Source organism: Grampus griseus (assembly GCF_964374135.1).
Source record: "Grampus griseus genome assembly, chromosome: 11".
NCBI lineage: Eukaryota > Metazoa > Chordata > Mammalia > Artiodactyla > Delphinidae > Grampus > Grampus griseus.
This window is the reverse complement of record NC_139005.1, coordinates 26,421,683-26,440,974: the sequence shown is the minus strand read 5'-3', so window position 1 is coordinate 26,440,974 and position 19,292 is coordinate 26,421,683. Positions and strand designations below refer to the sequence as shown.

The following is a 19,292-nucleotide window of genomic DNA, read 5'->3' as shown; positions in this document are numbered from 1 at the left end:
CAAATAAATAAAACTTTTAAAAAACTGATTAAAAAAAATGGTTTCATCAAAAGTTTTCCTAAGCTTCTCAGGTACCCAATTCCTTTCAGTCATCAAGGAACATCCAACCAGAAATGAACAAAATTAGAAAACAGCTAGATTTAATCTATGATAACGTCTTTGATCTCTGTATCGATTAACACTATCTTCCACCTTTTCTTTGAAACTTCTTTTATCTTTTTTACTTCCCAGACACTATACTTTCCTCATTTTCCCCCCACCTCTCTCAGGCTACTCTTTGGACATGTTTTTATCACTCTCTCAAAGATCTTGTTTAATTATTAGCTCTATGCACAGAACTTTTTACCTTAAAAAAACTTTTTATTATGGAAAATTTCAATCATACATAGAAGTAAAGAAAATAGTAAAACAAACCCCCATGTGTCCATCACCAAGATCCAACATCAACTCATTGTTAATCTTTCACCTATTCTCGCACCCACCTCCCTCTATCTATATCACTTTTAATTAAATCTAGACTTTAATATTTCTTCAGTTTGTATTTACTTAACTCTTAAATATCTTTGTATAACCTTGCTAGTGCCATGAGGACAGGAACATTTTTTCGTTGTTAACTGCTCCATCTCTTGTATCTACTGCAGTGCTTCAATAAAACACTGGCACTCAATAAAATATCACTGAATGAATGAATGAGAAGCAGTCTCACATGACTAACTATTGCTGGACATTTATTACCACTCTGACATGTTGTCAATCTAAGACCAAACTCATCATTTCTGTAAAATCTCCATTCTACCACCACCCTCCAACCTTACCATCCTAGCAATGGTTCCATCCCTTTCCAGTTAGCTGACTTAAATTACTTTAAGCTTAGTTCCCTACCACAAAATCCAGTCAGCCACCAACTCCTATTCATGGCATTTTGTCTTTAGCATCCATCTTTTAAGCTCTCATGACTGCCACCCTGTTTTGCTCATACCTTATCTCAAGCCCAGGCCAATCAATAGTTAGTTGCCCAATTAACTGATTCCATTATTTTTTTTTGGCTCTAACCCACCTTGAATACTATCTTATGAGGAATTTTTCTAAAACTCTGCTCTGGGGACTTCCCTGGTGGCACAGCAGTGGTTAAGAATCCACCTGCCAATGCAGGGGACACAGGGTCGATCCATGGTCCAGGAAGATCCCATGTGCTACGGAGCAACTAAGCCTGTGCACCACAACTACTGAGCCTGCGCTCTAGAGCCCCCAAGCCACAACTACTGAAGCAAGCATGCCTAGAGCCTGTGCTCCGTAAGGAAGAGTAGCCCCTGCTCGCCACAACTAGAGAAAGCCTGCGCACAGCAACGAAGACCCAACGCAGCCAAAAAATAAATAAACAAATAAAATTTAAAAACAAAACAGAACAAAAACTCTGCTCTGCTCACCTAATGTTAGTTCCCATAGGAAAACCCAAAATTCTTCAATAGAACTCTTCTCACTGACAGGATAAAATCCAGACTCTGCGTACCATCCAGAGTTGTTTCTACCTAGTTACTTTACTGAAATACTTTTCTCATTCTAGGAGACTACGAAATATAATAAGAGTTTAGTAAAAACTTTAGTACCAAAGCAGACCAAAGTGTACTTTAAACCAGTGTCTGATTTGTGTAAATGCTACATTTTAAACTATGTATAAAATGCTATTAAGTTGTATAAATGCTTCATTGTGTTAAACACATATGACATCTATTTTATGCTTTATATGCAATATATGTTCTAACGTGGTAAGTTACCACGTTGCTTCTTACAGAACTGAGGTATTTTTATGTGAAGTCTTTAGGGTAAAGTAATATAATACGTTTAAATAATTTGTGGTCTCAGAAACACTGAAATAAGAACTATGTAGTAATCGGGACTTCCCTGGTGGTCCAGTGGTTAAGACTCCTCGATCTCATTGCAGAGGGCCCAGGTTTGATCCCTGGTTAGGGAACTAGATCCCGCATGCCACAATTAAGAGCCTACATGCTGCAACTAAAAGATCCCGCATGCAGTAACGAAGATCCTGTGTGCCACAACTAAGACCCGGCGCAGCCAAATAAATATTTTAAAAGAAACAACTATGTAGTAGTCAAATTCCATAATTAGTCAAAGTTTTGGTTTAACTTAAACTCAGAGTAAAGTACTAGCATTGTTGCTTGCCTACCTGGCATCCCTTCCCCGCTATCTCTTAATGGTATCCAGATTTGGTTAGTGCGTCTACCTACTATGTAGCCCTTTCTTTGGGGAAACTGACCTTATCCACAGATCAAAAGGGGAGCCCTGAATGGTGTCACACGCAGGAGTATACAGCGATAGGTTCAGGGGCCAATGAGACACAAGGGAATATGCACTGGCAGCTTTGGAAAAGGAGGCTCCCTACTCTTAGGAAGAACCATGAAAAAAGAGATCTCTCTTTGCTGCTCCACGTAAATGAGGGTACATGTAGTCTTGAGTGCTATAAGCAGCCATCCCATAACCACAGAGATGAAGCCAATAAACTTCCTTATTGTTTAAGCCAGGTCGAGTAATATTGGTGTTATTTGTAGCATCCTGATTAATATAAAAAACTTAAATACTAAGAAACATATGTAGTATATTCCATGAAACTGATAAACTTTCAAGAAATTTTTAGACAATCACTATTTATAGAGAAGTAAAATACTTAATGAACTAAAAATGTGAATTTCAAAGATGTAATTAAGTGTAATAAGTAAATACATAAGAATTACATCAACATTTCAGAAAAAGTGATATGCTGTTCTACACACTCACAGGAAATACTGACCTGCACCAACACTACAGCCATTTGTTTTGGTTTTTTAAGCCAGATTTACTGAGATGAAATTTACAATTAGTAAAAGTCACCCTTTTGGTGAATAGTTCTAGGAGTTTTGATGAATGGTTACAATCATGTCACCACCACCACAATCAAGATACAGAACATTTCTATCGAAACTTTTCTTAGGTCTCTGCAGTCAACCCCACTCCTCTTCCACCACCAGCTCCTAGTAATTGTTGATCTGGCTTGTTCCAGAGTGTCATGTAAATGAAATCACACAGCATGTGCCTTTTGAGTCTTGCTTTATCAAAATGCATTTGAGATCGATCCAAGTTGTTATTAGTAGTTCATTCTTTTCAAGCCCTTCATTTTATTCTAATAGTGGAGATATCTTTTTGACCCACTATACTCTTTTGTATATTCTAATTCTAGTTCTAGCTAATATCTTTAAAGAAAACAATCCAGCAGATTTTGTGCCATGATAAAATAATACATCTTTTGTAAGTCAGAGAATTCATTAAACAATAAGTCATAATGTCTATTATTGCTATGCAATGAAGTCACCCCAGAGGTCTTCCATATCCTACGAGATCTTAAATAGGAAGCTTCTAAGAAACAATCTTTTTGCTGACCGCAAATTATACTTTAGCTGAACGTGGCAAATTGTGGGTATCCTGGTCATATTTTGCAAAATCCAAGGGTATGCCAGCAGTTATTAGTAAAAGCTATATTTCTTCCACACAGATGGTCTTCTAACATTAGGTCCCTGACCTTGCCAAAGTCAACACAAAGTAAACTTGCTGACATATGGTTTAATCACTCACATATAAGGTTTGTGAAAAGTTACTAGGGATTTTGTGGTGGAAGTGAGGACATCACAGACTCATGGAGCCTTTCTTTAGGTTAATCACAACCATAATAGCATCACCATAATAAGAACAGCTAACAATTATTCACTCATTGCTTGTTATATGCCAGACTGTTAAAAGTATTTTACACAGATTGATTGGTCCTTACAAGTCTATAAAATGGGTGCCATTATTATTCCTATTTTATAGGTAGTATACACACACAACAAAACAAAATTCCAGAGCTTAAAAAAAGACATCCAAGGCTCAAAGAGGCCAGGAAACTTGCCCAAGTTCACACAGAACCCAAATGAATCAGATTTTATTCACATAAGAGAGTATGTGATTTTTGAGTAACTCTTCAGTAAATAGTTGGCTCTCATTCTAACCCTTCTTTGCAACAAAAACCAAGATTGTATTAAGTGCCTACAAGTGAACAGACTAACAAAATACCAACTATCCACTTAAAAATGGAATGTGCATTTTAATTTATATACTGATTATTTTTCCAACATAAATTTTATTTAAAGCAGACTTTTTAGCATTTAGTAATAATTATCAGGTATAAAAAATTCAGTCATATTTGATGTAACAATATGATGGCTTCCAAATTTTAAAAAATTAGTTTAGTTTCTGAAACTTACCTATAATGTACAGGGTCAACTACTCTATCAGACTTATGCTTAAATAATGCACAAAGTAGTTTTAAAGCTGCTGGTACATTGGGGCTGTAGCCTGATAGTTTTTAAAATAGCACTTTACTAAGAAGTCATTTATTTTTGTGATTCTTTGGAAAACAATAATGGTTACACAATACTGATTTGATGAGTAATCCCATTGGATTCTTTTGCAGCTGAATACACAGGCTTGACTTTTCAAAATAATTATAACTATGCTATTTAAAAAGTATCTTACTTTTGATATTCCTCTATAAAATAAAGGGATTGGTTTTCTTTCTTTTTTTACCTGCAAATATATACTCTATTGAAAGCTGATTCTCAGAGTATTGCCTCAAACAAAAATATACTAGAGTATACCTAAACTATCAGAACTGAGAAAGTAAGATACACTCCTCTTACACTAATAGACTATACAATTTATTTTCCCCTGCTCCTCTCTGCTTAATGCATTCCTAGGCTATTACTGTGTACCTTTATACCTCTGAGAATCTTTTCGTAGAGACCTGCTCCATTTTCACTTGGGTTAGGGTCAGCCTAGTTATTAGTCACTGTACCCACTGGCACATGAAGCATTGCAGTGTCAGTTCTGCCTCCTTCCTTGCAGATGTCACCAGCTCCTGCAGGTCTTTTCAGACCTTTTGGCATGACTCTTCCATATGGCGGGAGCCAGGACAAAGAGCAGCTCTCAGAGTTCATTAACTGTATAGGCAGAAAATGCTTGTGTGGAGCCAGCAATTAACTCTTCAGAATCTTAGTGCCATACGCCCTGCACATGTCTCAAAACCCCAAGCAGGGGAGTAGATATTTTGAAAAGAATTTCACAAATGCCAGTGAGTAACTGTTTCCTGAAAGATGCTTTAACGGCAGAATCTTAAACTGTTTAAAAAGGAATCAGATATTGATACTATGCTTTATAACTCTTCAATACATGTTCTCATGTGATTTCATTTTAAGCAGGAAGTTTTTCCCCTAAAAACACTGAATCAAAACTACTAAAAGTTCTTATAGCCTTTTCCATATGTATATTTATAACATATTCCATATGTTATATTTAAAATAATATCTATATAAATTATCATGTTTTATAGGACCAGAATGGATGTTTCTTGCTCGTGCGGAATTTCTATCCAAATCTGTCATCAGTTAACTGTATTCTACCATGCAGAAGGAAGATGTGGTTTTGTATAGGTATGTGTCCCTGCATTCCCTAAAGTCCATTCTCTCATAGCAAGATGAGTCAACTTAGGAAATAAACACTTGATTTTGTACCACAATTCATGAGATGCACCAACATTTTGATATGTCATTTTTTAATGTATTTACAGACATCAAAATCTTCAGTGTGGTTCCAGGTGATAATTAAAAATTAGATCACAATGATATTTAAATGTCACATAATTAGTCTATCATCTCAAAACACAACTTAAAATCTTTAATTTTGTGTTAGACACCTTCATTCCAGTATTCTTTCTCAGTATACTGAAGAGCAAGGTAATCAAGGGAAGTTATATCATAAGTGAGTGACAGGGGCAACTCCCACTATTTATTGGCACTATTCTACGTTCTTCACATGAATTATCTAATGTAACCCTCTTAATACTCCTGTGAAGCAGGTAGCGTTATCCCCTCATTTTATAGACGAGGAAGCTGTGTCCTAGTGAGGCTGGGTAACCTGCCCAAAGTCACACAGCTAGTAAGTGACTAAGCTAGGATTCAATGCAGGTCTGTGAAAACAAAGTTCGTACTCTGCTACCACCTTTTAACTAAGAGAACTCCCCCTGGATCTGGGGAACAAGAAAATGAAAAGCTAAGGGAACAAAACACAGATTTTGTGTTCTATTAAGATCATGCAATAATGCCATAAGTAAGGTCACGTGGTCTCAGGGAAGAGTTGTAATCAGGAAGAAATTTATCACCAGGTTCACATTACAAGAAAAAGAGAACGCCCACTATGACATGCAGGCATTATTCCTATCCCTGCTGCATAATATAGTGTCACAAGCATAAACAGTCTGGTACTTTAACATGATCCTTCAGGAAGCTTTGGGAGCAAAATCCAAGCCTAATTGTGACCAGCACCAATATTTTTCAAATCTATGTCCTCTATACTGTTTACCCAATTCGAAAGAGGAGAAGAGGCAAGTGAGAGCTTTTAATCTGAAGGTTTAAATTACATCCTTTTAAGAGAGGGTGGGGAGGAGGGAGAAAGAGCCTGCACTGAGACAGTTTGGTTACTTGCACAAGATCAGACAGGAAGTGACAGCAAAGAGAGAAGAACTTTGCTCTTCTTACACCCAATTTAGTATATATTAGACTAAACTGTCCTTTGGGTTTAGCAGAAATTAAAGATCAGACACCAAGAAAATGTAATATATACTCACAATCAATAACTGAATTAAACTATCCGAAGCCTAGGCAGAATATCAAAGTAATAAGGTCACATAAATATTTCTGGTGATGATTCCCCAGAGTCAAAACTTTGTACACAGTAGTGAGTGCCTCACATGGCATGAGGCATGCAAACTTATCTCTGTGTATCCTGTAAGGGAGCACCTTAGTTTAAAATAGAACTGAGAGAGAGGGGCTGGGATCTTCAGCAGGTAAGCTATGTTGAATTTTGGTCTATTAAGGGACATCTCAGGTCATGAATCTATTCATCTAGATTTACAAATGAGGAAACAGGATTTTTATTTTATGTTTTATTTAACAAACACAGCTCACATTGTTTCAAGGCACTGTTCTATGTACTTTACAACTATTTAATGATCTATGCCTTGTAAAAATGTTATGAGGTAGGTAATATTACCTCCATTTTACAGATGAGGAAACTGAGATACAGAGATGTTTAAGTGACCTGCTCAAGGCCACATAGCTGGTAAGTAGCTGAGCTGGGATTCAAACATAGAGAGTCTGGCTCTTGAGCCTATCTTCCTGACCACCAGGTTATGCTGTATCACTCTGTTTTGTTTTAGTTTTTTTTTTACGCTACATACAACAACCACTGTGTTTTCAAGATCTGACCTTTCCTTTTCTCTCACACCCATACTGAATCTTTGTGTACCCTGTGACCTCCAGGCACCTGACTTTCCAGACTCTGCCTGAGTTCTCCATTTCTGCTAACAACAGGTAATTCACCCTTTCAGCCATGCTCCAAACCTTGGCTTTATCTTTGAGCTCTCCTTTCCCCTTTACCCCATGATATCTTAAGTAATGGTCATTTATTTATCTTAATCCTCCTTCTCGACTGGTAGTTTCCTCTTTGAATTTACTGCAGTGACTTGAACACAGTATATGTGCAATATAGATTCACTGTATTTAATCTGAATACCCAGGTTTACTGAGCTACTTAGCTATAATGTGCCAGTAAAGGCCTAGGTCTCCAGGTTAACTTCTAGTTCCACATTCTAAATGATTACCATCCTCACAAGCTCACCAATACCACCCCCCCACCGTCTCCCACCCTCTCAACCCCAGTGGTTCTCATGACACTGCTCTCTCTTCTTCTTTCCCCTCTCAGACAAATCTCTATGTTCCCCTTTCGATTATGCTTGTGCTCTCTAGGGCTCAGTTCTTGGCCTTCTTCTGGTTCCTACACATTCTATTTCGGCAATATTAATCACATGCTTATGTACATCCTTTTACATTCCTACCCTCTTTCCTGAGCTCCAGATCCATATTTCATCTGCCTAATTAATATCTCCAAATGGATGTCTTGCAGGTACCATAAACTGAGTAGCATAAAAGTAACCTAATCAGCAACTCTACTCCCTCCCCTCATTCCAAACACAATCACTTTCCTTCTTGTCTGTCATCTCAACCAAGGCCTGCAGAGTTATACTAAAGTGCAGTGTCTGAGATCACATAGCTGGGAAGTAATGGGGCTGGGATTGGAACTCATCTCTTAATTCTAAAGCTTTCATCCTTAACCAATAACCCATAATGTCTCCAGAATATTCCATTTTTGTTTTAGGTATCTTTACCTGGACATCCCACAAGTCCTTTAAATTCATTATGTCTAAATCCAATTAATTTTTTTGCCCCCCAAATATGTTGTTCTTTCTATTCTCTTGTAGTTCAGTAAATGGTACACCGTCTGCCTCTTCATCCAAGCTCGGAGTTGAACATGACTCATTCTCTACATCCAGCCACGCAGTTCTCAGCAATCTCTCTCCCTTGCCCTAACCCTCTGCTTCGTCCAGGACCTCTTCCTTTCACACCTGGACTACAACAGTTGCTTACTAACCATGTTCCCTGCTCCATCTGTTTTTCCTTTCATCTGAGTCATTTTTCTAAAACCCACAGATGTATAATCATGTCACTTCCATGCTTTAATTAAATGCCTCTTAGGCCAGATAGTATTAGGCTTATGGAAAGTTTGAAATAACATGGGAAAATACCTATGTTTAATCCTACAAAACAGGATGCAGAATGACCATACATTATGCTACTGACATATATTTTTTTTAAATATCAGCTGAGAAAAACAAGCTGGAATGTTAGCTATCAAAGCATTTTTCTCTGGGTGGTAGAACTATGAGTGATTTTGTATTCTCTACTCTTTGCTGCATTTTCTTGATTTTCTATAAGGATTATTAATTTTTATTCAGACTTTAAAAAAATCTTTAAAAAAAAGTCTCCATTGTTTTCAGGGGAAAAAGTACAGCTTAGGCACACAAACCCATTGCAATTTATCCTTAGCTTACCTTTTCTTTTTAAGCCTATCCTTCTACTCCCACACTCATTTCACTAGCCCTTCTGGCCTCTATTATGAGACCAGAAAACCCCTAAACACGGCAGCTACCCTCTTGTTTCTACTTCTCACACCTGCTCTCAGCCTAGATGCAATCATCTTCCCTACCTCCCTGTTACTGCCTATTCTGGACCACCAGCACCTCCCACTCCTCCTTCAAGCCCAATTCTGCTGCTTCTCAGCAGCCTGCCCCTCACCAGCATTCCTCCAGGCACAGCTTTTTTCTCATCTGTGTTTCCCAAGCCCTTTTTGCAACATATCATGCTGATTTACTTATGTTTTTCTCCCCTCAGCAGACTGAGGCTTTGTGGAAAGGGCTTGCCTTGTTCATTTCTGTTTCCAGCACCAAGGAGAGTGAGCCTGCATACTGAATTTTTAAAGTGAACAATAGGTGGTTTTATTCAGGTGCAGGCTCTCTGAAGCACACTTTTTCTCATTTCTTTCTTATATCTTTCCAAAATACTAAACGGAGTCACCACAACATAAAGAAGTTTCTGGGGCTTCCCTGGTGGCGCAGTGGTTGAGAGTCCGCCTGCCAATGCAGGGGACACGGGTTCGTGCCCCGGTCTGAGAAGATCCCACATGCCGCGGAGCGGCTGGGCCCGTGAGCCATGGCCGCTGAGCCTGCGCGTCTGGAGCCTGTGCTCCGCAACGGGAGAGGCCACAGCAGTGAGAGGCCCGTGTACCGCAAAAAAAAAAAAAAAAAAAAAAAAAAGAAGTTTCTGAGTTCCCCATCAATTCTAACTGAATAATGAAAAGCTACCCTCAAGGCATTTATGAACTATCCACATGGTTAGTGAGGAAACTTTTCCATTATTCTACACATCATTTTAAAATGCCTACGACTTTAGTTGGAGCTGTCATTACAATACTAGCAACAATGAAAGATCGATTAGTAAAGCTGGATAATTTCTTCGCTTGTGTTGCCTTTCACTTTCTTGGAATTAAAGCTGATTTGGCAAAAGAAGAAACAGAGGTGTAATTTAATACTTGCCTTCAAATCTAACAAGACCTCAACAGTTGTCCCCTTATCTTTCAAGAAGTGAACCAAAAGAAATTTAAAGCTTTATGCGGGGGGGGGGGGGTGTATAAATTGGGAGACTGGGATTGACATGTACACACTACTATATATAAAATAGATAACTAATAAGAACCTACCATACAGCACAGGGAACTCTACTCAATATTCTGTAATGACCTATATGGGAACAGAATCTGAAAAAGAGTGGATATATGTATAACTGATTCACTTTGCTGTACAGCAGAAACTAACACAACATTGTAAATCAACTATACTCCAACAAAAATTAATTAAAAAAATAAAAAGTAAAGCTTTATAAAAAAAGGACTTGTAGCCCATCATAAGAAATGGATGAGCAAAGTAAGCATTATGTTTTACCTCTCAGAAAACTTTGATATCTCATATTACACCCTATAAAATTAATCAACAATTTTAAGAAATACAATTAAACTTAGGAGAAATTGAAGGAAAAAGGAAAAGTGAGTTAACTTGTATTACACCACTGGTTTTCTGTTTGCAATTTACTTCTTTGTTTTTTTTAAATCAAGCCTCACTTTCTTTCTTTTTAAAAAAATTAATTAATTAATTAATTAATATATTTTTATTTTTGGCTGCGTTGGATCTTCGTTGCTGCGCGTGGGCTTTCTCTAGTTGCGGCGAGTGGGGGCTACTCTTTGTTGCGGTGCGTGGGCTTCTCACTGTGGTGGCTTCTCTTGTGGCAGAGAACAGGCTCTAGGCACACAGGCTTCAGTAGTTGTGGCACGTGGGCTCAGTAGGTGTGGCATGTGGGTTCAGTAGTTGTGGTCCACAGGCTCTAGAGCACAGGCTCAGTAGGTGTGGTGCACAGGCTTAGTTGCTCTGCGGCATGTGGGATGATCCTGGACCAGGGCTCGAACCCATGTCCCTTGCATTGGCAGGCAGATTCTTAATCACTGCACCACCAGGGAAGTCCTGAAACTTACTTCTGAATGTGCTTTTCCGTCATTTTTTTCCTCTAGGAGATAATTATCTTTCTTAACTTTTGAGTATGTTCAAAAGTCATAAACCCTCAAGGCTTATATAAAAACATAATAAGTAAAATAGCAATTAAAAAACCAGAAATAAGCAGGAAATAAACATTTACGTTTTTTAAAAAACATATGTTTCTATAAGTCTCTACATTGTGGACACCACCTTCATCTATCTGCCAACTTCATTACATAATTTCTTTCATTTTTGGTGAAAGGAAAGATTAACTTTTTAAAAATCTGCTTCTTTTACATTCTTGATAAAATTGCTATTATTATAGTTTTAATACATTGCTACTTTGAGCTTATGTTGGCAATAACAGAGATTTGTTATTTATATAAACATTAGTCTTAAAAAGTGCATATCTACACACTGATATTTGGCTTGCTGTATGAAATACAGAGGAAGGAAATACTTTGAATAAATCTCAGAAAAAACTACCAATCAACCCATGGAAATATAACCTGGATATTAAAAGACTCGTGAAAACCGTGAAGAGAAATTTTCATTTCCACGGCACAAATTGATGAGTGCAGCATTCAACACAGTGCATTTCTACTAAAGCTCACCCACTGAAGCCTACAAATCTGAGAAAAAATAACTATTTTTAATGAAATTCATTCTAACCCATTTACCTGAATCTCCTAATATAGTTTAAGCTATTTATGATAACCCAAATTCATCATGACAAACAAGAATTATAATACTGTTTTTATCCCCTGATGCCCTCAAGTACCATCCCTGAGCGCGCACATGCATACACACTACGATAGTCGTTGACCCCTACTTTTCCTGTACCTTACGGATTTTAGTATGTTTCCTTATAATATTGTATAGATGTTATGGAAAAAACCTAACAAACTTTTTGGCTCACCCAATGACATCTTCCTTTTAGCAGATTTCAATCTGTAATCTACTGTAATACATGATTAACCTTAATTTAAAGATACCATTAACACATTGTGGCTGAAAACTAAAGGTATCATAAGGTGCTAAAATTTTTCTTTGATTCTGAGATTTTAAAGAATTATCTGATTACTTTGAGGTGTCTGGCTATATTTAGATCACTGGTGCAAAAAGTTTAAACATTGGAAAAGTGTTGCTTTGCTAAAGTATAGTAGAGTCAACAGTTTCAATGAGGTAGGTATTATCTTTTACATGGTAAAAATAACAGTATTCTATATTCACCACTGTAAGTGATTCTTGATCAAAATACATCAGATAATCAGTGAAAGAGTTACACAAGCTGAGACTACTTTCAAGTCTGTACTCAATTATTAATGATGATTGTTCAAGATATATTTTAATATGTATCTACTTTCCTGAACTATCTTTGCAATTCTATTGTACCCCCACTTTCCATCCCCCAATCCCTCATTCTTCCACTCCTGGTGCACAATGTCCGTTAAATTTAATTCTGGTTTAAATGAAAGCCAATAAGACTATTCTGATGTAAACCTCTATATCAAGTTATATAAAGACTGAGGTAACTTTTTTTCAGTTGTCTGCATGAATAAAATACTCCATGAAATCTTAGAAGTTCAACACATTAGATGGTTTAAGAAGCAGCTGACAATCTGGAGGGCTATGCTAACAAAGGAATATACCTACATACAACAGCACAGAATTATTATATTATTATCACTAAGGAGAGACTTAAGATCAGACTCAGTTTATATTCTTCAACTAAAGAATTTTAGAACCCTTTAATTAGAGGATTTAATTGATTTGTTCAAGGTCATAATGTTGGTTAGTGGATGTATAAGAAGTAGCATCAAGATTTCCTGGTTCCAATTGTTTAGTCTACTATATATTACTAACTTAAAATTTTTTTAAGTTTATTTTTAATTGTGGTAAAATACACTTAACATAAAACTTATCACCTTAACACTGCTAACATTTATGTTTGCATTTTGGAACAAGGAAAGGCAATGTAACAAGCACTAATGCTTGCTACTCTAAAGCAGCAAAAGAGAACACATTGTTACCATGAAGAAATTATATTCTAATACTCGTTTTTGGATGGGAGACTCATGTAGTATTTAGATCAACAGCTCTGCAGAGAAAATTTCCTTTTTCTTCCCACATATAGCATGTGCCAACCACTGCTTAAATGCCCATTAGGAGAAAGACCAGATGTACTATTCCATGTCTCACTAATTTAATAGGAAGCCCTATTAAGTCTCTCCCAAACCAAAGAAGACTCATCTATGAAAATGTATACATAATAATATATGACATGGGAAAAAAAGTAGTACCCAGCAACCACAAGCATCATCACCAATTAAAATATTTCTCTTAATAAAAACAGCTCTTACTGTTTTACAAATACTTGCTGGTGGCATCATTCCAAGTGTAAAAGGACAGATGTGAGTCTTGAGTTCCTTGGTTCTAAACTTCTTTTCCATTCACTGTGATTTAAACACAGAGACACTAAAATCTACTACTATATCAAGATGTAAAGAGATTCACTTTGCAAAGTCCTGTTTCTTTAATGTTTCAGATATTGTTACCAAGTATGATTCACTTTCTCCCACTCACTTCCTTATTTAAACTTTCTCTGCTTGAGTCAGCATTTAAAATTAATTCACTAACTGGAAGAAAATAAGCTACTGGCTCTTTGCCTAGTTGTGATTTTTTTCAGGATCACTGTAAATTGAACTATAAGACAGACTTCACTTTAAAGTTCTGAACACATCAGTCAATCATTTTTTAATCTAATATTTTAGTATCAGTCCTTTTGAATTTCTGGCTATGTTAGTGCCACTTAAGATACAGCATCATAAAAAAATTCTAAATAGATTTAGGACTTGGATTTATCCTTTACAAATTTTCCTATAATTGTCCGATTTTCAATTATCAGCTCTCCTACAAAGATTGTTATTTATAATATATAAGAGAGACTAAACAATGGAAACTTTTTTCTTGTCTTCAGAATTATCAACAACTCCCCACTCCAGGGAATGCTATGATAATGCATTCCAAGACATTCCAAGTGCTTTGTAAAAGCCATATTTATTGATCTTTCCAAAGCACTATATTGACCTGAATAAAGAATACAAATGCAATCGTCTTGTTACTGAAATTGTATAAAAGTTTCTGCTATAGCCCAGGTAGATTATGAACATATTTCACCAGCAAATCAGCTCTTCGTTAGCTCAGAAATGCCATTCAGGTGGTTCATCAAACTGCTGCTCTGATTAGAAAGGAAATGAACTTCTAGTTTGCCACAGTCTCACTTCTCTCTAGTCTATTCCTCATGGCCGCTGCATTCATTGACATTTCCTGCAATTAGGCAGTTACACTTGTGACTTCTTGCATCAGGACACAATACCGGCCTGAGAGTCAGGACACAAGGAGTCTGGGCTTTTACTGTGAGCCTGGAAAATCACTTAAGCTTCCTGGGACTGTTTTTTCTTCTATAAATGAACTATGAACCAAGATGATCTTCAGCATTATATAATTTCCTGTTACTTAGACCATAAATATTAGGGATGCAGCCTTAACATTTGGGCAACAAAGAACATTTTCTTCCAATGTAAGTAAAAACAGTATGTTTGTGGTTTTCCTATATCAAAGTCTTCACACTGTTCTGAATCTTGAAATCATAATAGAGAGATCAACAGAAATTACATAGAAGAAAAAGTGGAATATCTCCTCAGAGTAGGGAAAACATGCATCATCAGCTAGAGCTTGAAAACTATTCAACCAGTGGTATGGGTGATCTGACTTATTCATCACATAAGTGCTATAAAATAGTTTTCAAACCATAGTGGAATAGTCAGTCAGTGCTTGAGACTTCCCTGGTGGTCCAGTAGGTAAGACTCTGTGCTCCCAGTGCAGGGGGCCTTGGTTCAATCCCTGGTCGGGGAGCTAGATCCCACATGCATGCCGCAACTAAGAGTTCGCATGCCGCAACTAAGTCCGCATGCCGCAACTAAAGATCCCGTATGCCGCAACTAAACATACTGCAACGAAGATCCCGCGTGCCGCAACTAAGACCCGGTACAGCCTAAATTAAAAAAAAAAAAAAAAAAAAAAAGTCAGTGCTTCTTCCTACTTATGCTTTACCTTCATCTCATGGTGCTGGTCCAGCTGTTCCAGTTCTAGGGGGCTTTCTCCATCTTCCCTCTCTTGTACCTTGGCTTCTGTGTCTGCCCTTCCTTCTTCCAGGGGGAGCCGTGGGCCGACATGTAAAGTCCTGCAGCTACTGTCAGAAGCATTTTCATCACAGTCATTTGTTGTGGGGGATGCAGGGTCTGTGGCTGTTTCCTGTCTTTCTCCATTCACTAAGTTTGTATCGGGCAAGGGCTCAGAAGTTTGAATAGGAGTATCTGGGCTAAGAGTGGCCGCTTTATCCTCCTCACATTCCATCTGGTTTTGTGCTGCTACCATACCGTTAGCCACACAAGTCTGTGCAACCTGAGACTGATCTGTATCATTTCCCTGCTTCTGTGGTGAGTGTTGGGAGAGGAGTTTTTGCTGAGGTGTGGTTGTCAATCCATGCCTTCTCGGGGTTCTAGGAGCATTTAGGTTCACAGCAGAATCTTTTTTCAAATCACTGTAATTTGATAATGAGCTAAAAGATAAAATACAAAGGAAGTATGAAAATGTTGGCATGGACAAGTTCTAGAATAAAAACAAATTTATTCTAGCTGTTTAGGGATATTTAGTGAAGACATTTTTTTCCCCTCTGATGGTTTTAGAAACATAGGTAAGAATATTCCAGAGTAACTCTCGGTCTTTTAGGATGCTAAACATTTAAATAAAGATAAGCCTGAGCTTTACGTATAGGGTTGAAAACATTTCCTTGGGCTGTTTATTAATATAGCTAGTTAGTAAAGACTTAGATGTGTGAAATATTTAATAAGGCCATCTTATCCCACGATTTTTACTTTCTTAACATTTTAAAAACAAGTATAGTTAGCCCTCAATTTATGGACAGGTTAGAAACAAAGGTTATTTTTCTTTGGAAAGCAGAACACATTTCTCAAAAATTTTATTGCACATGTTTCCATAGCCTCCTAACTTGTCTCTCTCTCTGCTTCCACACAGATCCCCTTCAATCTAGTCTTCCCAAGTTGGCCACAAAGATCAAACTCTCAGGGTTTGCCCAAACACTTGAAGGTAAATCTGGCATCTTGATCATGGCCTATAAGACTCTATATACTATAGCCCCCACTAGCCCTGGCCTCATTAAATGCTATTCTCTCCTCACTCACTGTGCTCTTGTCATACTAGTCACCTGCTGTTCCCATCCCCAATAAGCAAATGTGCATATCTAAGGGTATTTGTAGTTGCCATTCTCTCTGTCCAGGGCAATCTTCCCCAAGTCAATGGTGTGGTTTACTCCTTCCCATCATTCAGGTTTCTGCTCAGACGTCACCTCAAAGAGGCTTAATCCTAATAGTATGTTGGAATTTAACTGCCAATATATTACAATGTTCCTATGGAAATATTTATATAGTACTTTAATCTAGGATTCCAGTGAGGACAAACACAAAACTCTGGACTTCAGTCTTGAAGAGATTCTTACGACCTAATGAGGAGAAAAAATTAAAACAGACTAATGCTCTGTGACAGTACAAAATGTGCTCGTCTTGTTCTCTGCTTTATCCCCACCTCTGAGCACAGCACTTGACATGTGACAGTGCTCAATAAATAGCTGAGGAGCAATGAATAACTCATCGTGATAGTGATCATGACAGTAATTCAATAATAGCAGCTAACATTTATTAACTGCCAGAAACTACATTAAGCCCTTTACATTGATTATCTTGTTTCATACTGATAATAATTCCAAAATAGGGACCCCACAAATAGAGAAATTGAGGCTTAGAAACTTATATAATGGGGCCAATGTAACGTGGCTAACAAATAATAAAGCCCGTGTTCAAACCGTGAAGTCTGACTCTAAATTCTGTAGTCTTAACCCCACATTATAATAATACACTGGAACAGGAAGGATGGAGTGAGAAACAGGTGAGCAGGCCACATACAAAACGTGGGAAGAGGGCTTCCCTGGTGGCGTAGTGGTTGAGAGTCCGCCTGCCGATGCAGGGGACATGGGTTCGTGTCCCGGTCTGGGAAGATCCCACATGCCACGGAGCGGCTAGGCCCCGTGAGCCATGGCCACTGAGCCTGCGCATCCGGAGCCTGTGCTCCGCAACGGGAGAGGCCACAGCAGTGAGAGGCCCGCGTACCACCAAAAAAAAAAAAAAAAAAAAGTGGGAAGAAAGTCCAGGGCTGGCATCTTCGTCAGCACAAGCAGAGGTTATGGGGTGAGGGCTCATGAGGGATGTGGGGAAAGGGCACAGCAGAAAGGTCCATGGACAATGCTGAGATGTGTGTTACTGTCTCCCTTCACTGTACTCCTCCCAGATACTGCTGATCTGGACTGGAGAACGGGAACAGGGAATAACAGTAAGAAAGTAAGTAAGAAAGCAATAAGAGAAGAAAAAAGACACAGTAATGTTTATCAGCACAGGAAGGAAAGGAAAAATCTGGTACGGGAAAATGTCATATAAAAGTTGGAGGTTGTCAGTATAAGTAAATGTGACACACTCCACCGCTGATATCTGCCTTCTAGGAGCGTATACCTTAGGCCTAATTTCTCCAAAAGTCCTTGAAGATTTGAATCAAACTGCCCTCCTTTTCCTGAACACATCAGTGTCCAGCAACACAGTGGAAAGATCCTTAGCAGATCCTCTGAACCAAACTTTGGACTTACTTAGGATTTTTGGAAAGGACCACTTTGGATGACAAGTAAGAATTTCCTGTAATAAGTGATATCCAGGGGATATGTGTGTGTGTGGAGAGGTATAGGATAAGGTGGGGAGGGAAGGTTTAGTAAAAGCAGTGGTTCAACCAATAAGTAGCAGATTCCTGTAGATGACAAACCATGGGGAGAAACAGTTGGCCTTGCAGTGTCATTGGGAAAAAACAATGTTCAGTTTTGTGAGAAAATGTTATTTACTTCTTCTAAAATCCTAAAGTCTTTCATAGGTCAAAAATCCTAGTTTCTCTTACTCTCAAAAAATGAAAACAAAAACAAAAAATGGAATAATAAACCACAGTAAAAAATAAATAAATAAAGTTCACTTGCTCCAAATACATCCTCCAAATCACTCCTATTAATAAACCAGAGGGCTTCCCTGGTGGCGCAGTGGTTGAGAGTCCGCCTGCCGATGCAGTGGACACGGGTTCATGCCCTGGTCCGGGAAGATCCCACATGCCGCGGAGCAGCTAGGCCCGTGAGCCATGGCCACTGAGCCTGCGTGTCCGGAGCCTGTGCTCTGCAACAGGAGAGGCCACAACAGTGAGAGGCCCGCGTACCACACACACACACAAAAAAACGAAAGCAATAAACCAGAGCTACTTAGATTATTGCAAAGAGCAAAACTATGACGCATGGGTAAGGTTTTAATAGTGCCATATGGTCTTACATGACCCCACTGGAACAGACATTGGTTCTTCCTGTCAATTTACTGTGGTAAATCAGAGCCTGCAGAATCTCCCTCTATTCCACCAAGTGCTAGTTTAAGCTGTAATAACTGGGGTAAAATCGGACAGCCACACTGCAGGCACATGGACCTCACTGAACAAGGAATAAAAACTTCCATTCAAGTCCTATAGATCCAATGCAACACTAACCCATACTTTTTAGGGCCTGTTCCTACTGGAAATACCTCATTAAAAACATATAATTATTTTTCGTACTGGCAGTGGACTCTGCCACAGGTAACATCCCTTCAGCAGACTGGCCCAAATGCTCACATTACATCCTATCTGCTCTTAGCCATACATTACATCTCTCCTTAGAGCCAACCTTCAAGTTTTGCATCAAAAGATGACTTTGAATCTGTTAACGCTGGAAGAGTGAAAGAAAACTGATTTGGAAAAATATATTGAAAAAAGTTGATATGGAAAAACTGCATGTTTTGTGTATGGAGAGGAGGAATACAAACAGTGGGTTACCAAAAATAGTGAGGATCAGAGGACTCAGTCTTTGGAATACTGACCCATTCGGGGCTTTCCAAAGCTACCCCCAAATCTGAGGATACAGGCTCTGGCATGCACTATGGATAGGGGTCAGTGCTCCATCCCCTCCTTTTATTATGCAGTCACTGGACATGGCCCTGGGAATCTGCAAACATGCTATTGAATCAACTTGCCATGAGAAACA

The 19,292-nt window shown here is 38.3% G+C and overlaps 1 protein-coding gene across 2 annotated transcripts in view; it reads right to left on the bottom strand.

The window, feature by feature from the left end:
• The window catches only part of FGD4 (FYVE, RhoGEF and PH domain containing 4), a 140,799-nt gene that overhangs the window by 35,269 nt on the left and 86,238 nt on the right, over positions 1-19,292 (bottom strand). The window contains exon 4 of one of the 2 annotated variants that reach the window (XM_082665694.1): positions 15,179-15,686. The exons of the other annotated variant lie outside the window; for it this stretch is intronic. Coding sequence (XP_082521820.1) covers positions 15,179-15,686 — 508 coding nt within the window. The remainder of the gene's footprint in view (positions 1-15,178; positions 15,687-19,292) is intronic. 2 annotated transcript variants of the gene reach the window in all.